We start from the raw sequence: 13,684 nt of genomic DNA, 5'->3' as shown, positions 1-13,684 counted from the left end.
GCAGAGATCGCCGGAGTTCTCAACACCGCCGCCCACAGCAGAGATCGCCGGAGTTCTCAACACCGCCGCCCACAGCAGAGATCGCCGGAGTTCTCAACACCGCCGCCCACATCAGAGATCGCCGGAGTTCTCAACACCGCCGCCCACAGCAGAGATCGCCGGAGTTCTCAACACCGCCGCCCACAGCAGAGATCGCCGGAGTTCTCAACACCGCCGCCCACAGCAGAGATCGCCGGAGTTCTCAACACCGCCGCCCACAGCAGAGATCGCCGGAGTTCTCAACACCGCCGCCCACAGCAGAGATCGCCGGAGTTCTCAACACCGCCGCCCACAGCAGAGATCGCCGGAGTTCTCAACACCGCCGCCCACAGCAGAGATCGCCGGAGTTCTCAACACCGCCGCCCACAGCAGAGATCGCCGGAGTTCTCAACACCGCCGCCCACAGCAGAGATCGCCGGAGTTCTCAACACCGCCGCCCACAGCAGAGATCGCCGGAGTTCTCAACACCGCCGCCCACAGCAGAGATCGCCGGAGTTCTCAACACCGCCGCCCACAGCAGAGATCGCCGGAGTTCTCAACACCGCCGCCCACAGCAGAGATCGCCGGAGTTCTCAACACCGCCGCCCACAGCAGAGATCGCCGGAGTTCTCAACACCGCCGCCCACAGCAGAGATCGCCGGAGTTCTCAACACCGCCGCCCACAGCAGAGATCGCCGGAGTTCTCAACACCGCCGCCCACAGCAGAGATCGCCGGAGTTCTCAACACCGCCGCCCACAGCAGAGATCGCCGGAGTTCTCAACACCGCCGCCCACAGCAGAGATCGCCGGAGTTCTCAACACCGCCGCCCACAGCAGAGATCGCTGGAGTTCTCAACACCGCCGCCCACAGCAGAGATCGCCGGAGTTCTCAACACCGCCGCCCACAGCAGAGATCGCCGGAGTTCTCAACACCGCCGCCCACAGCAGAGATCGCTGGAGTTCTCAACACCGCCGCTCACAGCAGAGATCGCCGGAGTTCTCAACACCGCCGCCCACAGCAGAGATCGCCGGAGTTCTCAACACCGCCGCCCACAGCAGAGATCGCTGGAGTTCTCAACACCGCCGCCCACAGCAGAGATCGCCGGAGTTCTCAACACCGCCGCCCACAGCAGAGATCGCTGGAGTTCTCAACACCGCCGCCCACAGCAGAGATCGCTGGAGTTCTCAACACCGCCGCCCACAGCAGAGATCGCCGGAGTTCTCAACACCGCCGCCCACAGCAGAGATCGCCGGAGTTCTCAACACCGCCGCCCACAGCAGAGATCGCTGGAGTTCTCAACACCGCCGCCCACAGCAGAGATCGCTGGAGTTCTCAACACCGCCGCCCACAGCAGAGATCGCCGGAGTTCTCAACACCGCCGCCCACAGCAGAGATCGCCGGAGTTCTCAACACCGCCGCCCACAGCAGAGATCGCCGGAGTTCTCAGCGCCGCCGCCCACCAATCGTCCCATTGTGGTCCGGGTGAGACGTCTGGCCAAACTTTCTCCAATTAGAACGTTCGCCTTTGTGCACCAAACTATTATTGGGGGACCTGGATATTAAACGATTGACGGTTCGTGTTCGGGTAAAACATGACTGAACCACCTGGCGGGTTCCATAATACCTGGCCTGAGGCCGGTATCACAACTTGGGGATAAGTACCATCAGAAATACCAGAGCTTTTTAACGCAGCCAGCCACCACATAGAGTAACATAGAGCACAGAGGTGCTCAACGCAGCCAGCTTCCACATAGAGCACAGAGGTGCTCAACGCAGCCAGCTTCCACATAGAGCACAGAGGTGTTCAACGCAGCTAGCTTCCACATAAAGCATAAAGCGAACATTAAAGCCAGCACTCTGGTAAGCCGGAAGCTCTCTTGAGTAAGGGAAGGACCGCTGAAACCTCCCAATGTTATGTATATATATGTGTGTGTATGTGGGTGTTTAATATGAATATTAGTGTTTGAATGTTCGTTTGAGTATGTGCGTGGGTGCGTATATGATGTGAGCTATGTATATGTGTGTGTGTGTGTGTGTGTGTGTGTGTGTGTGTGTGTGTGTGTGTGTGTGTGTGTGTGTGTGTGTGTGCGCGCGCTTACAGTGTGATCTGTTTTGTGTTCAAGTTATTCAGAAAATGCTAAAAGAATCTTGGAACCATTGAGCTGAGCACACACATCTTCCATCACAATAACGAAGGCATTCACTGCACCAACCTAAACGTCATTCAGTAATACTGCAAAAGTGAGTACAAATAACTGAGAACCAGTAACGAACGCGTTCCAGCGAGCGCTAAACGCCAGAGGGGAGGCTAGTGTCTAATATTAACCTCTTAAATCAGAATTATAGCAGGGGGAAAATATATTCCAAGAGCATATTTTAGGAGGGAAATTATACGCTTATACAAGCATTTTATCTAAATTATACTTCCAATGATATTTCATAGAAGGAACAAATTATATTTGTATGAAATGAATTAAACTCCACGAAAGTCGAAAAGTCGAAAACCCGACTTATAATCTGAGCGTCATAATCAGAAAAGTCTTCTATACTTTGACAATAGTTCATTCAAACACTAACTTACTATGCAAACAAATCCTGATTGGCTGCTGGGTCACGGTGTGATGTTGCTGATTGGGCGGAGCCGCCTAGACGGTCATGCAGCCAGCCAATAGGAATAATTTGCAAAATAGGAGACGGAAGTGATCAGATATATATATAAATATCATACGCACTGGATGAGGTTTTATGTCAGTTGACCTGAGGTGCGAGAATTCCTCGCCACGGCGTCCTCACCAAACACGTTAATGGGCCAATCACTCAGCAACGTGAGTCACTAGTGAAGCTGAGTTATGATTCCGTGTTGATTTGAGTGGCTTCATAATCACTGACACAGCTGGACTCAGCGTACCTCCCTCGACACACCACTGTACCAGTCATTATAGCCACTAGGAGGTTACACGGAGGTGTGGAAGTAGAGGTCGGCAGGAGCAACGGTGTAGTAGCCGCAGCTGAGGGCGGGAGAGGCGAGGCAGGGTCATTCAACAGTGTCACGTCCACAGTTGAAGTCAACACACACACACACACATCAGCACTCTGGTCACGGAACCTCTGGTGCGGATACCAGTCCATAAAGACCAGCTGTGGTAGCCGCCAAGTGATGAGTACAGTGGTGGTAGTGCACTTGCGGCGTGTCACAACTTGCGTCTACAAGCCGTCACAAATTACCTCTACAAGCCGTCACAACTTGCCTCTACAAGCCGTCACAACTTGCCTCTACAAGCCGTCACAACTTGCCTCTACAAGCCGTCACAACTTGCCTCTACAAGCCGTCACAACTTGCCTCTACAAGCCGTCACAACTTAGCTCTATAAGCCAGGCCACTGATGTATATATATATATATATATATATATATATATATATATATATATATATATATATATATATATATATATATATATATATATATATATATATATATATATTTACTCTCCAAGAAATTGACAATGATCTGTTTTTTTCGCCTGCTTTGTTTGTCGCTTGTCAGTTCCTGTCTCAGGCAGCGTGAAACCTTTTCGTCCATCATGCAGACTGGTGATGGACAATCCCAGTTGGTGTCCTTCTCTGGTGATTCACTCCAGAATGATGAGTCCCACAGAGATACCAATGCATCCAGATCTCCCTGCACTACTTCATAGATGCCTCGCGTGTCTCAACTGGAGCCGCAAGCACACGATCGATGACCGTGCAATTGCCTACTGATTGCATGCAAGGGGTTATTGATGCAGGCAAGAGCTGCAACTGGCAAGGGAGGAAGGGGCTTAGATCTCCCCCCCTGTCACTAGTTCTGTGACAGGGTGAGACAGGGCTATAAGCTGTTGGAAGTAATGACCACAATCTTCTTAAAAGAAGAAATCAATCTTCTTAATTCTTCAACACGTCAAGAACACACGGCGGGAAAAGCGATATACCAGCAAGACTTTACATGATCTTCACACAGAGCAACAAAAATATGAAACATACCAACTCTCAGAGACAAAGGAAAAAAATACTCACAGAAACCAGCCTGCAGTTCAAGCAGTGACAATGCAAAATAGGTGAGCAAATGGACTTGAGGGATATACACGAGAATCATGAATGCTACACACCACCGAGAAATGAATATGTGACTGCAAGATGGCGGTCATAAGAGACGGTGTGTGATGACAGCCCGTGAGGGAATATAATCCTTGGCATCTTACCTCTCTTTAAAATTCTTATAAGCGTTTCTGTGCTCGTTCATTGCTCGTTTAGCCATGTTGTTATGTAAAGTCGCGCCCTTTATTGATTTACACTTTGTTGCCGTATTTCAAAAATGTGTATGTGTGTGTGTCTGTGTGTGAGAGAGAGAGAGAGAGAGAGAGAGAGAGAGAGAGAGAGAGAGAGAGAGAGAGAGAGAGAGAGAGAGAGAGAGAGAGAGAGAGAGAGAGAGAGAGAGAGAGACAGAGAGAGAGACAGAGAGAGAGAGACAGAGAGAGAGACAGAGAGAGAGAGAGAGACAGAGAGAGAGAGAGAGAGAGACAGAGAGAGAGAGAGAGAGAGAGAGAGAGAGAGAGAGAGAGAGAGAGAGAGAGAGAGAGAGAGAGAGAGAGAGAGAGAGAGAGAGAGAGAGAGAGAGAGAGAGAGAGAGAGAGCTACCCAATCTATCCGCCTCAGCTACACAGGCAGTGTACTCGGCACCTGATATGATATATGAACGAATTATGTATAATACTGGTCGGGCTTGGTCTCCTGGGCCCCCGTGGCCCGCGTTATGCCACTTCTTGTAACTTATATTTGTAGTAATTGATGACGTGTCTGATGACTCTCGTCTCACGATCAATCTCCCGTCTCGTGATTGAGATGTGATTGTCTGCCAATCATTAGTCCAGCGTTATCAGGAAGTTTCACGCCTCAAGAGGATCATTTGCGAATTTTAATGAATTTGGTCAATTGGGCCGCCTCTCTCCCGTTATTGATGGGGTGCGAGGGTCTCCCTGCAGTTAAACATGTAACCTGGATAGTCTAAACTTATCATTCTAAAATGATCATCATCAGTGGCAGAAGAATTATCCGTTACCCTCACTATTAACAAATAGTGTCTCTTAACATGCATATTACCCTCACCATTAACAAATAATGTCTCTTATCATGCATATTACCCTCACCATTAACAAATAGTGTCTCTTAACGTGCATATTACCCTCACCATTAACAAATAGTGACCCTTAACGTAATGAGATACTGAGGCTAGGATCCCTCCTATCATATTCAGTTAAACATTTTCTTCATTTTATCTTCAATAAGCAAAAGGCGAACGATCTCTTTCGGTACTAACACGACCAGACGATAAATGGATGGCCTGGTCTGAGACCGGGCCGCGGGGCCCTTGATCCCCGGAAGCTACACAAGGTAGCCACAAGAGAGCCTACATAAAACAAAACACCTCAGGCGTACAAACATGCAAAGTCGATAATATTGCCATTGTTATATAAATATTTAATATCATATTTAATATTTTATATATTATGATTGGATTGTGAATTACATTTTGTCTGAAATTTCACAAGAATGATATGATCAATTAATTATTTATTGTGGGATTGAGTTCTCATTTGATTAATCTGTGATATAAACAGTGTTAGGAGCGGAAGATATAAGTTAACTGACCTGGAGTGGGTTGTGTTCCACATTAGTCACCCGTTGTTCTGTTCCGGTGAACACCAACACTATATTTGTCACTAGTGAAACCTGAAGTTTGATCTAGTAAAAGCAATCCTCTAGGACTTGTTTAGGCAACTTGGCCAGGGTAAACGATGACAGTATTTCACCCTGGAGCACCGAGTGGGTTGCTCTCCCAGCCCTAACTCTGACCAGTCCCATCTCAAGCCCACAGGTAATGTAGCCGGGGTCAGCCCCATCGTAGACCCAGCAGCTATAATGTGTGTCTCGATAATACACCGAGACCATGTGGCGTTATTCACCTGACAACGCTGAGAGCTCTCACGCAGGTGGCACACACAACTGCATCACCAGTACTATGTTTTCCCTGTCGCTCTAAAGACCTTTCGCACCTCAGAGACCTTCAGAAATCTTTGATCCCTGGAGTAAAAGTATTAACAGCTTTCTGAAAGTTCTGACTTCTAGGCTCAACACAACAGCAAGAGACCTTCTGTGGTTGATTGTTCTTTTGTTCTTTGTTCTTTGATTGTTCTTTGATTGAAGGGAGCCGGTCGGCCGAGCGGACAGCACGCTGGACTTGTGGTCCTGTGGTCCTGGGTTCGATCCCAGGCGCCGGCGAGAAACAATGGGCAGAGTTTCTTTCACCCTATGCCCCTGTTACCTAGCAGTAAAATAGGTACCTGGGTGTTAGTCAGCTGTCACGGGCTGCTTCCTGGGGGTGGAGGCCTGGTCGAGGACCGGGCCGCGGGGACACTTAAGCCCCGAAATCATCTCAAGATAACCTCAAGAGACCTAAGAGTTGCTAACTCAAGAGGACATTAACCAACGCCTAACTGGTCTTGTTAAGGGAATTAAACAGCGAGTTATCCAAGTGTTTCCTAACATCTGGGAATTATTTAAGAGTATCAAAAAATTCCCATTTCGAAAAAATCCAAATATAAATTGCTAATCACAGGAGAAATGAGGTTCTCATTGCCTTACTAATCGCCTGAGCACAGAACTTCCCATTAAAATCAAAGGTGTTATCCCTAATACACATATTAATTAATGGTGAATGCAGGTAAAGCTAAATTATATTCAGGTAATTTGTCCAAAGGGAATTGCACTAAACCAATCACTGGGAGACTGTTAAGACCTTCATCTCCATACTAACTAGAGACAAGACTAACATTACATATAATTAATATTTGTTAACTTGCTAAATACGCACTTACTCTCATTATATTTAAGTAGCTTTATTAACAAGCAAATCTTTTACATTTTTAATGTTATCAATTCATTTTTAATCTATCATGGCTATTAAGAACAACCTTGTTTAATAAAGTGCCATTAACAAATTCCCTTGCATACATTAATTTCTAAAAATCGATATATCACTATATACTCCTTTCCAAATTGCAAAGAACGTTCGGTCAACCTCTACAGTACACAGTGAACGTCCCTAATAAACAAACTCAAGCCATAACCCAACGCGGTGAGTGTGTCATCATCAAACTCATTCTCCAACACATTAATTATTATCAAGGTTGGCATGATTGGTCTAGTCACTATAGTCGATGAGGCTCGCTACCTTAAGAGTCTAAATTACTCACGTCCTTGCAGGCAGCGCTCGGAGTCCAGGAGCAGCAGTCCAACATGGCGACGGCCCCCCATCTTCAGGACCATCCTGGAGAGGAACAGTATAACCCTCGTTACACACACTTAACACGCAACACAAGTTCAGTTTCCGAATTTAAGTGTTAAGTTATAGCCTGACGGAGAGTTTCCTCACACAGGCTGACTGACACTGAAAATATTGGTGGAGAACGAAGATTAAGATAACGCTTTTTCAATAAAATAATTAGAACGAAAACTGGCGTTAGTTATCAGCTCTGCCACTATGTTGTGGTGTCTCTGCCTGCCATCTATCGATAACATTAACCTTACGTACTGCGCCTTATTGTGGAGTGCGCCTGTACCACTGTTTCTGCATTAAAAGGAAAATCATTTTTGATTTGCATGACTAAGGGTAAACTTCAATATTTTTGTTACGTTGTTTGGAAGATCACGAAGTATTGGTTCACGATCTCTCCCGGCTGTAGCCCTCAGGTACTCACCTAATTGTGCTTGCGGGGTTGTGCTTTGTCTCTTTGGTCCCGCCTCTCAACTCTCAATCAACTGGTGTACAGATTCCTAAGCCTACTGGACTCTATCATATCTACATTTGAAACTGTGTATGGAGTCAGCCTCCACCACATCACTTCCTAGAGCATTCCATTTATTAACTACTCTGACACTGAAAAAAATTCTTTCTAACGTCTCTGTGGCTCATCTGGGTACAAAGTTTCCACCTGTGTCCCCTCTGTCAGCTCTGGTCTGCCACCACCCTTGTCTTGGCCCAAGTCTCGACCGGAGTGAAAGTATTAAAACTAGTTTCAGATTCTTTGTGGTTTATTTAATCTCGGAATCGATTCATATTGCTAACACGAGACCCGAATTGAACACCTCTTAGAGTCCTCGACCCTTCTCTATATGCTCTAACTCTTCTGCACATTGGTTGTTACTTATTTGTCAAGTATTATAATGTTGTTATTGGGTCTTTAATTTACGTTGAATGATGTAAATCTTTGGGCTTTTATTTACATTTTACAAGCAGTCGTACTTATACACGTGTTACTGAATATGACAGAAATAGTTCCATCAATGATCCTGACACGAAGATTCGTGTCAGAAGGAAATAAAAATGTCTCCAAAGTTATTTTTACACTTTGATTGGTCTTATATTATTCACTAAGTAAACCTTAGCATTCCCAGCGACATATATATATATATATATATATATATATATATATATATATATATATATATATATATATATATATATATATATATATATGTATATATATATATATATATATATATATATATATATATATATATATATATATATATATATATATATATATATATATATATATATATATATATATTTAGTGCAGCTACCCTAGACTATATGAAGGGAAGTACAGTGTGTCAAAAAAACTAGCTACGTGATGCTAAACTCCCCATCACACAGGATGGTTAGTCCTACAGAGGCACGTGATAAGTAGTCTGCACTGGCAGACTCTGGGTGCATTATGAGGATATCATACAAATAATGAAAAGTTGCTCAAAACTCTACAGAAAATACCTTCCTAAGCGTATGGCCATCAACCTTGGACAGACAGACTGATATTCTCTTCGGTAGATACGAGCTATAGGCGTCAGAATAGCAAATGATGGAATCCAACTTTATAAATATTTTCAAATGTCAATATTTGTCGAACCCATGGGATTAAATAGTCATTACATCAGTTGATTAACACAGGTGAGCACATACACGTATACTTACATATGTAAATACCCACATACATACACACACATGCAAGCGGTCAAATATATAAGTGGAAAAATATAATATTAATATAGCATAAGGACAAGTTTGGTATTTAATAACTGTTAACATCTTTAAAGAGATTAAATCTTTTATAACAAAGTAAATTCTAAGAGAATTATTATATGTAAATCTATTATTGAATGAAATATAATTGATTTCTAGCGTGCTATAATTAGTTAACAACGTAATCTCAACGTAAGACCAGGTTAAATAAAATCAGATAATTACATTATTGGTAAATAATGAGAATATATAGTAATTGTGCAAGAAGTAATCCCGAGACTCGGCTGATACATGTCCTCTCTTGCAGTCTAAATAACTCTATGTTTCTGATGCCTGATATGTCAGTCAGGTCTGTGTGGTAAAATATATTTTAAGCTTTGGATTTTATACTACAGTGAAATATATGATGATTTTTAATTTAGTATGTGGTTATTTACACACACACACACACACATCCACAGGCTGTGTTGATAAAGACAGGCTGTTTAACACAAGGGGCACACGCACTAGGGGACACAGGTGGAAACTAAGTGCCCAAATGAGCCACAGAGATATTAGAAAGAACTTTTTTAGTGTCAGAGTGGTTGACAAATGGAATGCATTGGGAAGTGATGTGGTGGAGGCTGACTCCATACACAGTTTCAAGTGTAGATATGATAGAGCCCAATAGGCTCAGGAACCTGTACACCTGTTGATTGACAGTTGAGAGGCGGGACCAAAGAGCCAGAGCTCAATCCCCGCAAGCACATCTAGGTGAGTACAACTAGGTGAGTACACACACACACACACACACACACACACACACACACACACACACACACACACACACACACACACTAAGACTAGATGAGGAAGTTGTCGAAACCATTTCTACAAGCAACTTTAATTGTAAATATGGCAAGAAAAACGAGTGAAAAGATTCACTACCATGAACTAACGAGACTTGGAAGGCGGGGCTTCAGAGCAGATACTCGACCCTGCAAAATATATATATATATATATATATATATATATATATATATATATATATATATATATATATATATATATATATATATACACACACACATATCGACGCCATATTAAATCCGGGAGCGGCACTAACGAGTGAGAGCAAGTTCCCAATCATTTAATTGGGGTAATTAATCGGAACAAATGTCAACAAGGCATCAAGAGGCAGGAGGGGAAGGCAAAATAATTATTGTGGAGTGTTAAGGGAAGGGGGAAGGGGGAAGGGGGAAGGGGGAGGGGACCATAGGAAGGAGGGTTAGCGGAGGGAACAAGATGAATATGGAATGAAGGAAAGGTATAGATGGAGGGAGGAAGGGAATGAGGATGGATTACAAACGAGAAGGGGAGGGAGGGAAGGGGAAGGAACGCAAAAAGTGGGAACAATGGAAAGGAAGAAATTTATGGGTGAACGTGAAGGAACACGTGAGGACAACATTCTCTTCCCTCCCACCCTCTTCATGCTGGGTCCAGCCTGTGGTCCAACAGAAGAAATATCACGACAAAGAGAGTCTTGTAAGTTCCGTGGGTGACCCACACGACCCCAGGTCACACACGAGGGGCTCCTCCCTTCTCCAGAGGGCCGTAGCCTCATCAACAACATCGGGAATATGGGCATAATAGAGATATGAGGTCAATGAGGGAAGTGAGTGAAGAGATGAGAGAAGTAGGGGGCTCATGAGGAGAGAGTGAGGGTGATGAGTGAGTGTTTCCAAAGGAGACGGAAGCTGGCCCGAGCACACGGCGCTGCTTCTACAGGCGGAGGCAACAACCACCACTTAGATGAACCACTCTCCCAAGACCCACACGCAACACCAGCCTGGCAACTACAAGCTACTGAGCTGAAGCTGAAAGTTTCGTATTAAACTCAAGAGATGCAAAAAATAGCAAAAAATGGTCTTGTAGAGCAAAACTCAGAGAAGAAGAAGAAGAGCCTTGAGGTAGACACAGTGCGCTTCTCCTTCCAGTGAACCCCAAAACGCCCCGAATGACTTCAATACTAATTCTTCAAGAATGTAACACACACAGTGACTCGCCTCCGTGGGTCCCCCAGGGTACTGTACTTGCTCCCGTTCTCTTTACAATGCGCTTATTTTATGATAATAATCCTTTGTGATAGAAAGCTAAAAGACGAGTCTTTTGGACTTTCCAGACCAATAAAAGGTTGAGCGGTAACTACGTGACCCAGATACTCAACTGTCCGACCACCGGTAGTTATCGGGAGAACTGTGTAGAGTAAGAGTTGACCCAGCCTATCTGTTTTACCCTCCCCCCCCATCCCCTCCTGTACCAGAACATCCTCCTGCGACAGACAACGGCCGCAGGTATATAAATGAGTATATATATAAATTATATATATACCGCGGGTATATATAAAAATTGTTATAAGGCCGCGGGGCGGACCTTTATAAAGGAAGCCAATAATACTGAAACTCCTGTCTGGCGCCGGCACTTGATTGTTCTAGACTGATCTGGGAGTCAGAGAATTAAAGTTGCAAGGAGCCAAGAGCGCGGCCTTTCTATAGCCACCTTCCTCACGACGCCCACGTGACACACTTCCTCCCTCCCGCACAGGAAGTCTTCCTAAAGGTCTTATTTCTTGTTTATAGAAGTTATTCCTCCACTGAGAAGTTAAAGCGTTTCTCCGGAGCTCCAGCTAGAGTGGTCATGTGGGACGGGTTGACTCTTCCAGGACTCAAATGCGGCACCAGAAGACACGAGCAAACAGTCCGGTTGAACACGAGCGTTCCGCCATTAATAGAGAGGATATATATTTATATCTTCTGAAGCTGGATCCTGCATTTGGAAACTTTGCTTATTAAGACTACTCAATAGCTCGGTCGATAAAGCGTCGACGGCCTCACACACTTGGGGGTCTACGGTTCGAGTCTCTTAGAACCCAAGTGAATGGATTTCCTCCAAAATGTTAGGATTAAATTAACAATGAAACCGAAATGCTCACCAGTTGGTCAAAAAAGGAGAAAAACCTCTCTGATAAACCTTCAACTTTAGGAGGAAGGAGAGGATTTTTTGCCTCACCTCAGAACTCTCGGTGAATTAAGATCAGAGTAAGTGACCTCTTGACCAGTGACCTCGGGGAGAGTGTGATATGGTGTCCTGACCTGAATGTTGGCGTGACCTGAATGTTGGCGTGACGTGAATGTTGGCGTGACCTGAATGTTGGCGTGACCTGAATGTCGGCGTGACCTGAATGTTGGCGTGACCTGAATGTTGGCGTGACGTGAATGTTGGCGTGACCTGAATGTTGGCCTGACCTGAATGTTGTCCTGACCTGAATGTTGGCGTGACCTGAATGTTGGCGTGACGTGAATGTTGGCGTGACCTGAATGTTGGCGTGACCTGAATGTCGGCGTGACCTGAATGTTGGCGTGACCTGAATGTTGGCGTGACGTGAATGTTGGCGTGACCTGAATGTTGGCCTGACCTGAATGTTGTCCTGACCTGAATGTTGGCGTGACCTGAATGTTGGCGTGACCTGAATGTTGGCGTGACCTGAATGTTGGCCTGACCTGAATGTTGTCCTGACCTGAATGTTGGCGTGACCTGAATGTTGTCCTGACCTGAATGTTGGCGTGACCTGAATGTTGGCGTGACCTGAATGTTGTCCTGACCTGAATGTTGGCGTGACCTGAATGTTGGCGTGACCTGAATGTCGGCGTGACCTGAATGTTGGCGTGACCTGAATGTTGGCGTGACGTGAATGTTGGCGTGACCTGAATGTTGGCCTGACCTGAATGTTGTCCTGACCTGAATGTTGGCGTGACCTGAATGTTGGCGTGACCTGAATGTTGGCGTGACCTGAATGTTGGCCTGACCTGAATGTTGTCCTGACCTGAATGTTGGCGTGACCTGAATGTTGTCCTGACCTGAATGTTGGCGTGACCTGAATGTTGGCGTGACCTGAATGTTGGCGTGACCTGAATGTTGTCCTGACCTGAATGTTGGCGTGACCTGAATGTTGGCGTGACCTGATTGTTGTCCTGACCTGAATGTTGGCGTGACCTGAATGTTGTCCTGACCTGAATGTTGGCGTGACCTGAATGTTGGCGTGACCTGAATGTTGGCGTGACCTGAATGTTGTCCTGAACTGAATGTTATCCTGACCTGAATGTTATCCTGACCTGAATGTATTTGCACGAAATTTGATCCAATATTGCTGGCTCCAGCACCTACCCCAATTAAGTTATGGCTAATTGCAATACACCGTGACCACCGTCACCACTGTCCTGTCCACCCACTACCACCACTGTCCACCCACTACCACCACCACTGTCCACCTCCACTGTCCACTTCCACTGTCCATCTCCACTGCCACCTCCCAACTATTCCCGAGCTTAATAACTGCACACAAACACCTCAACCAGGGTATAGTCAATGGGCACAAACAATTCGACTTCCCGTATGTCAATCATTAATTTTCAGGTGATTATCCGTTTTCTAAGGACGATGGTTTTTGAGCCTCGCAGAGGGAAATTGTCCATTCTGCTTAATTTAACTTTATTTGTGTACTCATAATCAA

General features: G+C 45.3%; 2 protein-coding genes across 2 annotated transcripts in view; both read left to right on the top strand.

Annotated features, from left to right (window-relative positions):
- LOC123750731 (mucin-17-like) overlaps positions 1-1,582 on the top strand; it is a 2,383-nt gene extending 801 nt beyond the window's left edge. The window contains exon 2 of the mRNA XM_045732831.2: positions 1-1,582. This exon is cut by the window's left edge and continues 286 nt beyond it. Coding sequence (XP_045588787.2) covers positions 1-1,582 — 1,582 coding nt within the window.
- The window catches only part of LOC123748023 (probable G-protein coupled receptor No9), a 249,111-nt gene that overhangs the window by 130,334 nt on the left and 105,093 nt on the right, over positions 1-13,684 (top strand). The gene's annotated exons all lie outside the window — the stretch shown is intronic.

Source organism: Procambarus clarkii, chromosome 5 (genome assembly GCF_040958095.1).
Source record: "Procambarus clarkii isolate CNS0578487 chromosome 5, FALCON_Pclarkii_2.0, whole genome shotgun sequence".
In the NCBI taxonomy this organism is placed as follows: Eukaryota; Metazoa; Arthropoda; class Malacostraca; order Decapoda; family Cambaridae; genus Procambarus; species Procambarus clarkii.
The sequence above is the reverse complement of the archived record's forward strand: the minus strand, read 5'-3'. Positions and strand labels throughout refer to the sequence as shown.